Source organism: Acipenser ruthenus, chromosome 42 (genome assembly GCF_902713425.1).
Source record: "Acipenser ruthenus chromosome 42, fAciRut3.2 maternal haplotype, whole genome shotgun sequence".
Taxonomy (NCBI): domain Eukaryota; kingdom Metazoa; phylum Chordata; class Actinopteri; order Acipenseriformes; family Acipenseridae; genus Acipenser; species Acipenser ruthenus.
The window spans coordinates 10,119,476-10,135,624 of record NC_081230.1 but is presented as its reverse complement, the minus strand read 5'-3'; the positions used below and the strand labels follow the sequence as shown (position 1 = coordinate 10,135,624).

Below are 16,149 nucleotides of genomic sequence, written 5' to 3'. Positions count from 1 at the left end.
TGTTTGAGAATCGACAGTCGTGCGAGGAGCGGAACGCTGTTTGAGAATCGACAGTCGTGCGAGGAGCGGAACGCTGTTTGAGAATCGACAGTCGTGCGAGGAGCGGAACGCTGTTTGAGAATCGACAGTCGTGCGAGGAGCGGAACGCTGTTTGAGAATCGACAGTCGTGCGAGGAGCAGAACGCTGTTTGAGAATCGACAGTCGTGCGAGGAGCGGAACGCTGTTTGAGAATCGACAGTCGTGCGAGGAGCAGAACGCTGTTTGAGAATCGACAGTCGTGCGAGGAGCAGAACGCTGTTTGAGAATCGACAGTCGTGCGAGGAGCGGAACGCTGTTTGAGAATCGACAGTCGTGCGAGGAGCAGAACGCTGTTTGAGAATCGACAGTCGTGCGAGGAGCAGAACGCTGTTTCCAGGTAACCCTGAGTTTATTTTAACTTCTGGTTTCAATTGGTCAGAGTTTTGTTGTTTGGGAGACAGTTACCACTGTATTTAAAAAAAAAAAAAAAAAAAAACTGGATAGTATCTGATACCGTTGGAAGGAAGGAAAGGCGGCAGGAAGTTTGGTCACATTTGTATAAAATATAAAAAAATAAATAAATAAATGAAGCAAGATGCTGTGAGGTGATCCTGTTGCTTAAAGTCCTTTTACCAACTGCTGCGTTCGTTTATTAAGCAAAAGGGAGGAAGAAGGTACACAAGAACTTACTGATTCCTTTCAGGTCTTGCTTTTCAATTCAAATATCCCTGAAACTCTTTCAATCTTCTCGACTCGCTGGTGGTTCTTCTCGCTCCTTTTTGAAACACACTCCCCCCCTGTCTCCGATTCCAGGATCTCTGTATGCCTGCAGGTATGCGTGTGTGAAGATGAGCACCAGCCCAGCGTCTCTCTCCCTCTCTCTCCCGCCCCGCCCCCGCGTTCTCCACTACAAGATCTCCTCGACCCCGTGTGCGAATATCATGACCAGGCCGGGCTCCAGGATCATGTCCTCGCCCATGTGCTGGTTCTCGCAGGCCATCACCACCACCGCCTGCTTGCCGGGGATGCGCTTGGCCACGTAGTTCTCGTAGTAGCGTCTGTTCATCTGCCGCGTCTCCAGCGTGGCCAGGCCGTGCGGCCAGTTGCGCTCGTGCGCGTTCTCGATGAGGTCGTTCACGATGGACATGGGGCAGCCGCTGTCGATGAGCGAGCGCTTGATCACGGCCTGGAGGACCGCGTCCGGCGTGGAGATCATCCCTCCCCAGCGCGTCACGCGAGCCGGCTGCAGGGAGTTCACCCACCTGGAGGGCAGAGACAGCAGGTTAGCTTCAAATCTCACTTCTACAACTTTTTTTTTGTTTGTTTGCCCTCCCTTCATGTTTTATGGTGTTTGGTTCTGGGTTTCGTTGCTGCAATATTACAGGCATGGAAATAAGACTCCCGTTACAGAGCAGTTTGATCCATTCCTGGTTTCACTAGGAGTTTAAAATCAGACACACCTGAGCTTGTTACCTGTACACACTGTGGCTAATCAAGCTCATGTATTGTATTGTATTGAGGCTCGAAATGTGCCTTAAACCTGCTTTAATCTTGTCAGGAGAATCCTAGTGCTGGGACCAAAGAGCTGCCCCCATTTTCACTTTATGATCCATCAATAATTTCTTGGCAGCTTCAGTTCTTTTTCAGGCAAGCATATGAACATTTCAAGCAACATTAGAACATTTTTTAAAAGTGTACACTGCCCCTCGACCCCACCCCCCGGCACACTCTTTGTACGCATTCTGAAAACGTTGGATCATTTTGGGACGGCCCCTTACTCTAGAATCTCGTTGTACTCGATGGTCTCCTCGAGGTTCTGGAGGTTGGGGTTGGCGCTGCGGATCGCCCTCATGTACGCTTTTAACAACTGAATATCCCGTTTCTGTAAAAGAAAAAAACAAATCAGAACTTCACGACAGAACTTTAACCCAATAATAAGTGTTAGAAAAGAAATCTAAAATAAAAATATCAGAACACGAGCTGGATCTCTCTAATTTGAGACATTTAGACTTTTGAGTCAGTTATCATAACACAGTTCAAAGAAAATAAAAAAAAAATGCTCCAGATAATGTACTAAGCAGCCTGACCTCACAATGTGGACAAAGACACAATGGGTTTGAAAAGACAGCAATGTGCAGACTTGAACCGAAGTAGAGTCAGCACGCTGATCCTTGTGTTTGCAGCCTCCCGGTTTGCCCGCACGCTGTTTCTGGCTCACCTGCTCTGCTAGCTGGTGTTTGTGCTCCGCGGCGGTCCTCTCCAGCTCCCCTATCTTGGTGGACTGCTGCTGCACCACGGTCCGGAGGTGCTTGATGCAGTTGTGGTTCAGTAACTCGTCTTTGGGCATCTCCAGCCTGGGAGCGAGGCAGAGAGAGAAAAGGAAGCAACGCTGTGAAACACCAGAGCCCAGCTGAACGGCTCAGCGTGCAACACGAAGCCAGCGTGCAATAAGAAAGTTGTGTTTGTGGTACGCACCCGCAGCCCTCCTCGCACAGGACCGGTCTCTTGGGGTTGTGCTCGCAGTCCTTGAGGTGCGACTGCAGCTGGTCGAGCCGCAGCACAGCCTTGCAGCCGAACACTGAGTTCTCGCAGGTTATCTGCAGCTTGGACAGCATGTTGCGCATGATCCTGGGGACGGGGCGCAGGTGGGCGAGCGTGACCACGGTACGGTCCACGGGGCAGATCTGCTGCTGCGAGAACCACTGCGTGATGCAGGCGTTGCAGAAAGCATGTTCACAGTGAGGAGCCTGGAGAGAGGGGAGAGGGAGAGGGAGAGGGAGAGGGAGAGGGGGAGGGGGGGGAGAGAGAGAGAGAGAGAGAGAGAGAGAGAGAGAGAGAGGGAGAGGAGTTATTCGACTTTTCAATCACACCGTCGGGAGCCACAGTGCAGAGAAGAATTACGAATTCACGGTCTTGGAATAGCGGTACTTGCTTGCCAGCTCTCACTGTGTATTCCTTTATGAGAAACCAACCAATCACAGCTCAGGATTTGTCAAAGTTCCATCTTACCCTGTACAAAGGACATATACAAAACACTTGTAAAGTAAACACACACACTATCCCAGGTATAATAGTGTTTATGTGATTTTATAATACATTGTGTGAAGGATTTCTCTCTCTTCACACAGTTTGAGCAGCTCAGGTTTGCTTTGTAACTGGTTCTGCTGCATAAAAGGGCTAAACGAGGTGGAAAAACTGCAGTACCATGCGTGCGGTATCCTGCACCAAGGATAAAGCCACTGCATCACCCTGACCTCAATGCCTGTATAAACAGAAAACCAGCCAGGCCACTCAGGTGTCACTTCATCCAGTGCAGCTGCAGATCACAGCGAGAGTCTGGAATAACCAGGGAGCTTACACAGAGGTGTGCAGACTTTAAAACACACTTCACAAACAATCTTTTTTTTTTTTGTGTGTGTGTGCGGCTGCCAGCATGCTGCAGAGACGCCACTGCACACAGCCTGCATCCCCGGCGCTCTGCAGACAAGCACAAAATCTTCCTGATTCTTCACTCTCAGACTCTGGGGGAATATTAAACACACCCACACACACACCCACACACACACCCACACACAGGGCACCTACCCCAGGGCCCGTATTCATAAACAGACAAACCCTCTTCTCCAGCAGCGCTCTCGGCTTTCTTGCTGAACAGAAAAAACCAAACCCCACCCAGTCAGTGCTTGTACAACGCAGGCGATTCACATTAAACACAGCGTGTGGGATTACCAACCCGAGGAGCACTCCGCTCTACAACATTCATGAAAGAGGAGGCATCACCCACTCACCCGACTGCAGCTTCGTTTGAAAGGAGGAGGAGGAGGAGGAGGAGGAATTGCTCATGATGCCAGGGCTGATCCGAGGACGTCGCTGAAGCATTCCGGTTTCTAATCCCCGTTGGGTTTTCCTGGCCAGCCCCTTTATCCGAAACTGATTGGAGAACCACCACTGTGAGAGTCCCCCAGCCCCCCCACTCTCCTCTAATCCCCTCCCTGCACACTGTCAGGTGGAGAGGACACTGCAGTCAGCTTGCAGACACACACACACACACTCTCTCTCTCTCCCTGCCTGCCTCCCTCCGTCATGTCATCCCTTCATCAAAGCACAGAGACACCCCGTGCTTCTTAACACTGCCTGAACAAGTCTTGCCCGTCTCGCTTTCACTAGCTGTTGTGTAATTGTGCTCTTATTTTTAGCTCCCTTGCACAGATCAATGCAATGCATCCCTTCCCCTCTCTCCTTGTCTGAATCTGCTGGCGCTGGTAAAATGACTCTACGCTTTGTGACTCCGTGGGGCTTTCAGCAAGCAATGGGAAAGCAGAGAGTGAAATAAATACGCTAGAGACTCGATTCTCTCATCCCTTCTGGTTTAATCTGGATATTCAGGGCTGTGCTGAGTTTTTAAAAGGTGGTCTCCGCTAGTTAATAGGGAAATTGATTAGTATTTGTAAAGCCACCCTAGGGAAATCAATCATTGTCAATCAACTCTGATGAATCCACAGCAAGCTTTGAATGCACACAAAGGGATGGAAGCAAGACTCCCACTGCATAGCAGCTGAATTCAATTCCTGGTTTTACTGCAAGTTTAAAATTAGACACGCCTGACCTGGTTACCCGTACGCTGCGGCTAAATCAAGCGTGCAGTAAAACCTGGGAAAAAAAACACAATGAGCTTTAAACAGAAGAACATGTGGAGACTTACCTGGACCGGCTCCTCCAGGACCCCACTGCAGATCGGACACAAGAGGTCCTCGTCCACTTCCCCCTGGAAGCGAGTGACATCGTAGCCCATCTCGCATTACAGGAAGCGCAGACCCTGCAGCAGGGAGACGCGCCACAGTCAAGGAGCAGCGCACCACACCCAGGAAAACCCAGCAACTGCACAACGCTCCTCAAATCAGGGGGGTTTACAGGGGTGGAAAGAAGACTCCTATTGCATCGCAGCTTCACTCATTCCAGGTTTTAACACCAGCTTGATGAGCCACAGCGTGTGCAGCTAACAAGCTCAGGAGGTGTGTCTGATTAAATTCATAGTAAAACCAGGAACGGATCAAACTGCTGTGCAACGAGAGTCTCGTTTCCATCCCTGCAGATCAACTATATACAGGCTAGTTAATAGTGGCATTGGTGTGACTGAGGGTAATGCTTTCGTGACACAAATTTCACAGCAGGTGTGGTTCGGGCTCATGCAAATGAACCCAACTTGATCAGGACTAACCTAAACTCATGGTTTATTAAACGCAACATTATTCAGCAGGTTTCATTCGACTTTATGAAGCCCAACGAGTTCACTCTATCGGGGGGATGCAACACGTTTGCAATTCGTCAGTGTGACTGGGATGAGATCTGATCCAGGCTTAAAAATCGACAATGGAAGGATTGCAAATCTGCAAGACAGGATTTTAAAACTGGCTTGTCCCAGCTATCTGAAACGACTCAGCAGCTCCAAACAAACACGTCTCTCCAGCCCCTAGCGATGTTTTACATGCTGTGCTCTGCAGCATACGTGTGCTTGTGACCAACGCAGAGAGAGGGTCTTACCTCAGAATGAAGCCCTTCTCATCCTCCCAGTCACTGGAAACCCTGCGGGTCGCTAGAGAATCACATTTAAACCTCCTGACGTTCACTCTCTTCACACTGGAGAGGGCTGGGGGCAAGAACAGCAAAAACAGAGAGAGAGAGAAAATGTATTATTGCATCAGAACGAGATAGAATTCCTTTAGAATAACAAATTTAAATTGGCAGGTTACAAACATTCCTAATGCCTGGTGAATGGAAGGATTTGTTTTCATTGACGCTATTAAATAATTCAGTATTAAAAACAACTCCTTCACATCCTGTTAATTAACAAAAGCATGTGCACTCCCTCGACTGTATGGTGTGGTGCTTTTACCAGGAGATCCCAGGGATGGAAAGAAGACTCCCGTTGCATAGCAGCTTGATCCAGTCCTGGTTTTACTAGGAATTACACCCGAGCTTCTTACCGATACACTCTGGCTAATGAAGCTCGTTGTAAAACCTGGACTGGGCGACACTGCTATGCAATAGGAGTCTTATTCCCATCCCTGGAGCCGCTGCACATATCCACAATAATCTTCGTCTTGCTGAAGTTGCACTTTTAAAAACTGCTCCAAAAATATTTTTCATCCAAATCCGTTTGGATCCTTAGAGGAGAGTTAGGACACGAGGGCTGCTGACGAGACAGCGATTCAATTACAACTAAATAACAAAGGAAGAAATCTACCTTCCAGTCACAGGATTAGCAGCAGTAAAAACACAGCTGTCTAAACAGAGACACCTGGACTTTAATCTACACAGAGCCAGCGCCGCGCAAAAACAGTGCTTTAAGCAAACAAAACATCCCCGCTTCGATCACGATGTCTTAATTACACTTCAGAAATTTAAAAGAGTCTCTATGGAGTCTCTGATGAAGCACTACGCATTAGAAAACAGACACACCTAACACGATGCAATTCTACACACAGAGACCGAGGGGATGCATTACAGCATGAACGAGATGAACACCCGACTTTAATCCGATTACTCAAAGGGTCCTGCTCGCTGGCGCACCGTTCAAAACCAGAGGAACACATTCTGGGGGACGCTGGCTGCAGCTGCAATGGGATTAGATGACCACTTGGTGTGGTCGACTAAATACACATGCTTTACTGCAGAAAGCACACCAAGGGTAATGGTTATACTGTGTGTGCATCTCCTCATGCATCGCCTTTATTAAAAATGCAGGGCTACTCTACCGGATCACTGGCTTCACAGCAACCGGGCTGGAGGAGTAGATCTGCAATCACCACATTCCTGAGCATCAAGGCATTGAGAGAGGAATATTTTCATGGAAGGAACAACTTCCTGGTTTAAAAAAAAAACAAAAAAAACCACCTCACACACAGCGCAAAGAATTCTTTTTGCCTACTCCTATATGAAAAGGCAGATCGGATCAGATCAGATCAGATAGAATGTACCGTTGCTTCTTTTGGTCCGGTGTGGTGTGCTGGGAGGTCATCCTCGTGTCGTCGTTATGGTAACACAAAGCTCCACAGAACTGTCGGAACCAAAAAGCAACAGCGTGCAGCCTTCTGGGTTTGTAAACAAATGAGAGAGACCTCAGCCGCAAGGCATGCTGGGAAAGAACCGCCAACATCTGTTGAAAATTTGCATGACTCAGCTCGGGTAGACAATCAAATGGGGGATGAGGAGGAATGCGGGAGAACTCGGATCAGCTCAGACTGAGGCTCTGTCAGCGACCATGGAAACCAGCCATCAGTGTCCCTGAACCACAGCTAAGAATACAACCAAGAAATGAAACTATATAAAAATGACGACACGCGCTGAAATCGATCACAAATCATACCCGAACGCAACACAAGTTCTGTTCAACTTACCAATCTTCTTTTAAAAGCCAGAAAGCCCAAGACGCCCTCAAACATTCTGTAGAAAATAATCTCTCATTTTTATTAAGCCATGTTTTAAGGATGGCCTCCTCGTTTGTTTGCTTGTAATCTGACAGCTGTTCTACTCAATTTCTTCAAAGTAAAAGCCCCAACTGTCCACAAGTAGCTTAAACTGCCCCCAGATAAAAAGGTGAACCTAATTAAACAGCTGCCTGTTAGCCTTCAAAAGGGCGTGTGGTCATCTTCTAGTCTCAGAAGGACTTGCCCATTCATCCTGTTTAAAACCTCCCACAGCCCCGGCTAGGTTTCCTACCTCCCACGAGGTTACTGTATACTGGAGATTCTGCTGATTCACATCCGCTGCCTAGCCTGATTTAAAATGCAAAAGCATAATAAAACCACATCCTTAATGAAAGGGTGCTTCTGATACCCAGGACTGGCTCAGTGTAAACACTCGCACCCAAACGTTTCCCTGCTGAACCGAGAAGAGATTCTTTTCATGCCAGTTTTCAGATGGCTTGACCGCCCTGAGCTTGAGTCAGAGAGCTGGATCTTCCCTTTGTATCACTCTGCCAGTCCGGAGAACGCTTCTCACAGACACACAGCGCTCTGGGATTTCACCTCGCCAGCAGAAACACGCGTTCAAACCCGGAGATTGATCCTTGTGTGTGCAGAACGAAGACCTGGAAGCTCCAGGGAATTCACCTTGAGGACTAGGTCAGGCTCAATGACAACCGTTCTCCCCTCCACACTTGCTCCTTCTGTAGACTCCAGGGAAGGGAACTGCATTTGGTCCATCCATAATCCAGAACAGTAAAGGATGCTTTTGGTGATTGTTTCAATGTAAAATAATAATAATAATGATAATAATAATAATAATAATAATAAAATAAAATTCTTGGCATGTCATTGGTTTATATTTTTGTTTTGACGGATAGAATTAAAAGTTTAGTATGACTCGGGTTGGATCCGGTCGTCCGAACGCTCCGTCTCCTCCTCGTGATGCTCGAGTCGCTCTCGAATGTGTTTTAAAGAGGAAACAGTTTGAACAGCCAGCGCTGGATTCCTGGTGTACCTTCAGGGGTTAAATCTCTCAGGCTGGCAGACTGAGCCCACAGGGAAACCGTTACCATGATAAAGACTCGCACTGCACAGCGGACTAAGCCTTTAGACTGCCAGCTTATATACATTAGTGACATCTGACGCTGTGAGCAGCCGAGTGCTGGGATGAAACGTTGCAGGAGAACACGCTGTTCCAGATTTAGCTTAGCAGAAGCAAGCGACTCCACTGGATGGAGCCCAGGCGGGTCTGAATGAAAAGGAGCACACAATGGATAACATTCACAAAGCTGGAAAGGAAACTCCCACTGCATAGCCGCTTGATCCATTCCTGGTTTTACTCAGAGTTTAACGAGACACACCTGAACTTGTTACTTTTCCTGTACGCACTGTGGCTAATCAAGCTCCTATTAAAAACTGGAATGGGTGAATCTGCTATGCAACTGGAGTCCCATTCCTGAGTCTATCGCAACTCTAGAAGGACTCATCAAAAACACAGATCTTATTCTAGTTGGAAATGATTTTGGATATACGTTATATAAAAGGGTGCTACGGGAAAGCCATGTGCAATACAGACGTGTGTGTTGAAGTATGGCACAACACAGGGCAGGCAACTGCACTGCCCAGTCTGGCTTGCTATCGTGGCAGTCAGTCTTTGAATTAAAAAGCATTTCAGTCAAGTGCAGCCGAGGAGACCGCGTTCAAGACCCGCCGAGGAGGAGGGAGCCGTCCTCGCATTTCATTCGTGTAAAACACAACGCGCGGGGCAGGGAGTGCAGAAATGACGCTGCGATTGATAAAGTATGCAGCTGTGTGTTGTTTTAGTGCGTTTTCAAAATATTTAACCAAAATAATAAATAAAAAAATATCAATCTAACGTAAACCCAACGATCTGGCTACCAAAACAGACAACCCGTTAGACAAAAATATCCAGCTACAGGTTTAAACACAGGATTTCCAATAATAATAATAATAATAATAATAATAATAATAATAATAATAGCGAGGAGGCTGGCGGTAGCATACACCTGAAGCGATAGTCCTCGTTTGTATTTTTCACGGTGGAGAAATTAAAAGCCTGTTTAAAACCTCGATTCAATAATATTATAATATTGTCATTTCCACCACAACGTCATTCACGATATTAATGCTTCAAAGAACGCAACCCCGCACCCGCTACCATAATAATGCATCTTCTAATCAAATACAAACAGAGATGAATTGTATAAAGATGAATAAATTCACTGCTTCGCCCTTTCTTTTCTTTTTTTTTAAATATCTGTGCTCCAAGGGGCCTGGTTTTTGTCTCCGCTCTCTATCGGGACCGCGAACTTTCCTACAGATACCTCCCCAGTGTGGAACGCCCTCGCTCGGGGCTGACCAATGCCACCGCCGACCGCGATTTCTCATCAAATGACACAATGTTAAAATCAATCAAACGGCGATCACTGGTTTAATAGGCGTACCTGATCCGTACGGTTTTCCACGAGTCCCGGGTCCGGCTGCTTTTAAATCCCCAATTTAAAGAGCCGACCCCTCCACGGCGCTCCCGTCACGCACTATACGGGAGATCCGGGCTCTGAGCCCCGCTGCTACGCAACCAGGGGGCGTGGCTAACGCCCCCCTCTGCTGTGGAGTGATGGCCGAGTCCTCCAATCAGGAACACAGAACCATAACTGACATGCCGTCTTGACCAATAAAAATAATATATTAAAAAAAAAAGTTCGGCGGTTGCTGGCTTCGGTTAAAAAATAGTATTTTATGAATTTTCCTACCACCTTAGGTTTATTTTTTTATTTATTTTTAACGTGAAATAATAATTACGGCAACACATTCTGTCACACGGTATTGCCTTGCTTCTTTAAACGTCGTTTTCTGCCCTCTAGCGTCGATCGACGCTCCTTGCGCTTGGAACTCAGGGGGGCGCGCTCGCTTTACAACGTGCGCGGCCCCGGCTCTTCTACCTGATTGGTTAGCGTGAACGGCCGTGGGGCGGGGCCACGCAGGAGGCGTGTTGACGCTTTGCTGTGCAGATGTCATGAAAGCAAACCAGAAAATTAATGAATAAATAATTGTATTTCCACGCTGAATATTTTTGCATTTAATCAAACGGGTGTAATTGAAGACGGAGCAGTAGCACTGCGCTGTGGTGTGTATATTTTGTTGTATTCAATCACACATACTCTAAACGAGGCGCCCGTGTTTCTCTGAGTCCGGGGTTAGACGATACTGACCGGGCAGCGCAGACAGAGATTCACCAGCTGAAGGTAAGTTACAGGAAAGCATCAGTCATGACACTAAATACTGTGCCTAGTCCATGGTTTGTTTTCATCCGCTCGTACTCACATAAGATTACATTTCTCAGGTTACATGGTGTCATTACGTGTTTAATTGGTTAGAAATATATCATTGAGACGGATATAATAATAATAATAATAATAATAATAATAATAATAATCACACAACCTCAATCAATTATATTGTATTTCATTGCTGTCATTTTCTATCTTTCTATCTATCTATCTATCTATCTATCTATCTATCTTTATATCTATCTATCTAGTTTATTTTTATAATTATTTGTATTTATTTATTTATTTATTTATGCATGTATTAGTTTATTTTACAGTTTCACATCTCAAGACGAGCCGGTCGAATCCTGGACGGTCTTGGCCCCGGGGGTGGGACCGGAAACATGACCACGGAAACGCACCTGAAGGACATCAAACCGGGGCTGAAGAATCTAAACGTGTTATTCATCGTTCTGGAGACAGGTGAGCGCGTACCTGCACAGGGGCGGGGCTGAAGAATCTAAACGTGTTATTCATCGTTCTGGAGACAGGTGAGCGCGTACCTGCACAGGGGCGGGGCTGAAGAATCTAAACGTGTTATTCATCGTTCTGGAGACAGGTGAGCGCGTACCTGCACAGGGGCGGGGCTGAAGAATCTAAACGTGTTATTCATCGTTCTGGAGACAGGTGAGCGCGTACCTGCACAGGGGCGGGGCTGAAGAATCTAAACGTGTTATTCATCGTTCTGGAGACAGGTGAGTGCGTACCTGCACAGGGGCGGGGCTGAAGAATCTAAACGTGTTATTCATCGTTCTGGAGACAGGTGAGTGCGTACCTGCACAGGGGCGGGGCTGAAGAATCTAAACGTGTTATTCATCGTTCTGGAGACAGGTGAGCGCGTACCTGCACAGGGGCGGGGCTGAAGAATCTAAACGTGTTATTCATCGTTCTGGAGACAGGTGAGCGCGTACCTGCACAGGGGCGGGGCTGAAGAATCTAAACGTGTTATTCATCGTTCTGGAGACAGGTGAGCGCGTACCTGCACAGGGGCGGGGCTGAAGAATCTAAACGTGTTATTCATCGTTCTGGAGACAGGTGAGCGCGTACCTGCACAGGGGCGGGGCTGAAGAATCTAAACGTGTTATTCATCGTTCTGGAGACAGGTGAGCGCGTACCTGCACAGGGGCGGGGCTGAAGAATCTAAACGTGTTATTCATCGTTCTGGAGACAGGTGAGCGCGTACCTGCACAGGGGCGGGGCTGAAGAATCTAAACATGTTATTCATCGTTCTGGAGACAGGTGAGCGCGTACCTGCACAGGGGCGGGGCTGAAGAATCTAAACGTGTTATTCATCGTTCTGGAGACAGGTGAGCGCGTACCTGCACAGGGGCGGGTCTGACCCGCGCTGGAAACGGCGCATCGAGGTGGTCACTCTGTGTCTCTCTTTTGAAATGTGTCCCATTTAAGGTTTTGAAAAAAAATCATCCTGTTGAAAATAGTGATGTTTTAACAAATTGATATTTTCAGTTCCTGTGACGGAATGCATTTAAAAAAATGAATGGGGGATCGGAATTGATAAACAGGGGTTGATCCCAGGACTGGTCGTAAGAGTTTGAGGATGACATCATTCCTGGGCTGCGTCGTGTTTCACCGCTGCCTTGTTGTAACTGCCCCCCCCCCTCTCTCTCTCTCTCTCTCTCTGAAAGGTCGCGTCACTAAAACCAAGGACGGCCACGAGGTGCGGACGTGCAGAGTGGCCGACAAGACGGGCAGCATCAGCGTGTCTGTGTGGGACGAGGTGGGAGCTCTGATACAGACTGGAGACATCATCCGGCTCACCAAGGGGTACCAGCAGCAGCGCCAGGGCAGCGCTCCCGTCCTGCTTCGTTTACTGTCAGCAGCGTTTTGTACAGCATCGCCTTGTTCTGTTTCCTCTCTCTGTGTTTCAGGTACGCCGCTGTGTTTAAAGGATGCCTGACTCTGTACACTGGGAGAGGGGGAGAGCTGCAGAAGATTGGAGAGTAAGTCTAAAACCTGCGCTCTTTTTTTTATGAGGTTAATCTGAGGCGGGGATGATCACAATAAATAAATAAATCTACTGTCCCTGAAACTGTGCTGAAGCTGTCAGCCGATCTTCCTGTATGCGGAGAAGCTTGACACAGAGAAAGACTTTATTTTTTTTCTCTTACCGTTTCTAAGTGGACCGCAGCGGTGCTTCCAGTCCTGGATGCATGACCCCCCTGTGTTTCCTTCACCCCAGGTTTTGCATGGTGTACTCAGAAGTGCCGAATTTCAGTGAACCCAACCCGGAGTACATCTCCCAGACAAACCAGACGGTGCGTAACCCTGAACTGCATGTAAAGCATAGGGAAGCATTGTAAAGCACAGAGAGGTCTGGTAAAGCATAGGGGAGCATTGTAAAGCACAGAGAGGTCTGGTAAAGCATAGGGAAGCATTGTAAAGCACAGAGAGGTCTGGTAAAGCATAGGGAAGCATTGTAAAGCACAGAGAGGTCTGGTAAAGCACAGGGAAGCATTGTAAAGCACAGAGAGGTATGGTAAAGCATAGGGAAGCATTGTAAAGCACAGAGAGGTGTGGTAAAGCATAGGGAAGCATTGTAAAGCACAGAGAGGTGTGGGAAAGCATAGGGAAGCATTGTAAAGCACAGAGAGGTGTGGTAACGCATGGCAAGCTGTGGTACACGTGCAGTGTACCCACGGGGGGAAAGCACAACATTACTGTGCAGATTTACTGTGGTAAATGTCTGGAGTGGAAGGTGGGGAGCAGGCGGGTGGATGAGCTCAGCAGCTCCTCTAACACAGAGTGCCAGCACAGAGAATACTGGCTGGGGGGTGGGATGCGCTCGGACCAGCAGGGCTGCTCCACACTGCTGCACCTCCAGAGTATCGTTGACAAGAGGGGGGAGGAGCGGGGAAAACAGGCACTGCAGGCTCATTGAACTGCTTTTAAACCTGCTTCAGGTGTCGAGTGACCAGAGTGGATCATCTAATCAGAACAATGGATCTGCGAGCGTGAATGCAGGTGAGGCGACAGCACAGCACAGCGGAGACTGTGAGACACACACTCACACACACACACACTCACACTCACACACTCACGCTCACACACACACACACACTCACGCTCACACACACACACTCACGCTCACTCACACACACACACACACTCACTCACACACACACACACACACTCACTCACTCACACACACACACACACACGCTCACACACACACACACACAGACACACACTCGCTCACACACATACACACACAGACACGCTCACACACACGCTCACACACACACACTCACACACACACACACACAGACACGCTCACACACACGCTCACACACACACACTCACACACACACACACACACACACAGACACGCTCACACACACGCTCACACACACACACTCACACACACACACAGACACTCACACACACACACAGACACGCTCACACACACACACACACAGACACTCACACACACACACAGACACGCTCACACACACACACACACAGACGCTCACACACACACACAGACACGCTCACACACACACACAGACACGCTCACACACACACACACGCACACACTCACATGCTCACACACACGCACACACACACGCACACACACACAGTGTTCATTTCCACCTTGTTTTCCAGCAGCCGAGACCTCCAATGAGAACGGAGTCACCGCCCCAGCGCCAGGAAGCTCCACCAATCCGCAGCAAGGAGGCAGGAACAGTGGGCGAGGGGCGACCAATCACCAGACAGCAGCTGCCTCGGGGGCGGGTCCGGCGGTCAGTAACGGGAAGGAGACCCGACGCACTTCTAAAAGATGATTGGTTGAGGGGCGCGCCGCTCCCCCTCTCCCACCAGCACCACCCCCCCCCATCCCTTATAGGGGGGGGTTCAGGGACCCCCAACACTCACCAGCTGAATTTGTGAAACCCAGCGAGGTTTATTATAAACACAAGTGCCACCAAATGGTTTATTACAGTGCAGATGACTGGACCTGAAAGAACAGCTACAGCTAAAGATACCAAGCCATGGTATCCCAGGACTAATGCACACCCTGAGTTTATTAACCCTATCAGGTATGGTGATCCAGTCCGTCCCCTCCCCGCTCTCCGTGCGTGCGTGTGTGTGTGTGCGTGTGCGTGTGTGCGTGCGTGTGCGTGTGTGCGCGTGTGAGGACTCTCTGTCTGAAGACACGCCCCTGACCTTAAAAGCTTATTTTAGTACCCCAGAAGTTTAATTGGCAGTGTTTCAGTTTTTGTAACATGTTTAATCTGTAACGTGCGGATTATCTACAGTACAGAATAACTCCCCTGTATCGGCAGCCAGCTCCTCACTCTTTTAAACAGCGTTTTAAAAGCACGCTTTTACACTGCACAAGAAAATCAACGCATTCGTCTCTGTGTCCGCTGTTGCTGTGGGAACTGTCTTCTATCCCATAATATGGAGGTGTCAGAACTCCCAGAGTCATTTTCTTATTTAATTAAAAAAAAAAAAATAATTGTGACAGTTTCTGGACAAATCAAAATATTGCAACTGAAAGTTGACCCAGAAACAAAAGTCCAGATTTTATCAAAGTCTGTTTCCAAATATATATATATATATATATAAATAGATGGAATTTGGAAACAGACTTTGATCAAATCTGGACTTTTGATTCTGGGTATGTATATATATGTATATATAGGCCCTTCAGTCATGATTTTTGAATTAATTTTTAGAAATTTTAAAAAGGTTTGTATGAACTCTATAGAGTTCAAAAAATTGCCCTGTAAAAATTTTGGAAAAACAACCCATAGCTGCATTATAAAATAGATACACGGATAGGAAACTCACTGGAGGGGATAGAGCGAGGAGAGAGAGATTCAAACAGACCGGATTCTCCGTGTCCTTCTTGTAAAAGCGTGCACACGTTTGATGTACCCTGGATAAGCCACAGCTGGATTTCATTGGAGCATTTCCCTGCTCCCAGGTTTGCATCGATCACAGAGCAGCGGTTCCCCGGTGCTGTGAAATGCTCTATAAGCCCAGCTGCAGTTCGGTTGGTCAGATCGCTCTTTTAAGAAGTCTGGTTTTATTTACTCCCGATTTCCTGTGGATTTTACTCTGGTAAACTGAATTAAAACTGTGTTGTGACGTCATAGCACGTCCCCCGGTTGCAGAAGAGCACGAGACTCTCCATTGCAGTGTCACGGCTTTTGTTTTTGTTTGGTGTTTTTAAATAAAATAACTATTTTTAAAAATGCGTGTTTAATTTGGGTGTGTTTTTTTATATACAAAATATTAATGCAACATATCTTTTTTTATATTTAAAAGTCAATAGAACCATTCAACA

At 47.6% G+C, this 16,149-nt stretch overlaps 2 protein-coding genes across 6 annotated transcripts; one reads left to right on the top strand and one right to left on the bottom strand.

Annotated features, from left to right (window-relative positions):
- Positions 1-497: 497 nt before the first annotated feature.
- On the bottom strand, positions 498-10,250 carry LOC117401050 (E3 ubiquitin-protein ligase NRDP1). 2 transcript variants are annotated; one of them, XM_034001458.3, is made up of 8 exons: positions 9,951-10,250; positions 6,775-6,883; positions 5,561-5,666; positions 4,722-4,835; positions 2,495-2,766; positions 2,238-2,373; positions 1,798-1,901; positions 498-1,281 (listed from the first exon to the last, which is right to left on the bottom strand). In XM_034001458.3, the coding sequence occupies exons 4-8, from the start codon at positions 4,809-4,811 to the stop codon at positions 927-929; spliced, it is 957 nt and encodes a 318-aa protein (XP_033857349.1). In that variant the 5' UTR covers positions 4,812-4,835; positions 5,561-5,666; positions 6,775-6,883; positions 9,951-10,250; the 3' UTR covers positions 498-926. The 2 variants fall into 2 exon arrangements, with proteins under 2 accessions (XP_033857349.1, XP_033857348.1); XM_034001457.3 differs by lacking the exon at positions 6,775-6,883.
- Positions 10,251-10,419: 169 nt separating this feature from the next.
- LOC117971070 (SOSS complex subunit B1-A-like) lies at positions 10,420-16,057 on the top strand. 4 transcript variants are annotated; one of them, XM_034919046.2, is made up of 7 exons: positions 10,420-10,751; positions 11,114-11,258; positions 12,482-12,620; positions 12,725-12,796; positions 13,036-13,111; positions 13,757-13,817; positions 14,460-16,057. In XM_034919046.2, the coding sequence occupies exons 2-7, from the start codon at positions 11,180-11,182 to the stop codon at positions 14,636-14,638; spliced, it is 606 nt and encodes a 201-aa protein (XP_034774937.2). In that variant the 5' UTR covers positions 10,420-10,751; positions 11,114-11,179; the 3' UTR covers positions 14,639-16,057. The 4 variants fall into 4 exon arrangements, with proteins under 4 accessions (XP_034774937.2, XP_034774938.2, XP_034774936.2 ...); XM_034919047.2 differs by having other exon boundaries at positions 11,102-11,258; positions 14,463-16,057; XM_034919045.2 differs by having other exon boundaries at positions 11,102-11,258.
- Positions 16,058-16,149: the final 92 nt, after the last annotated feature.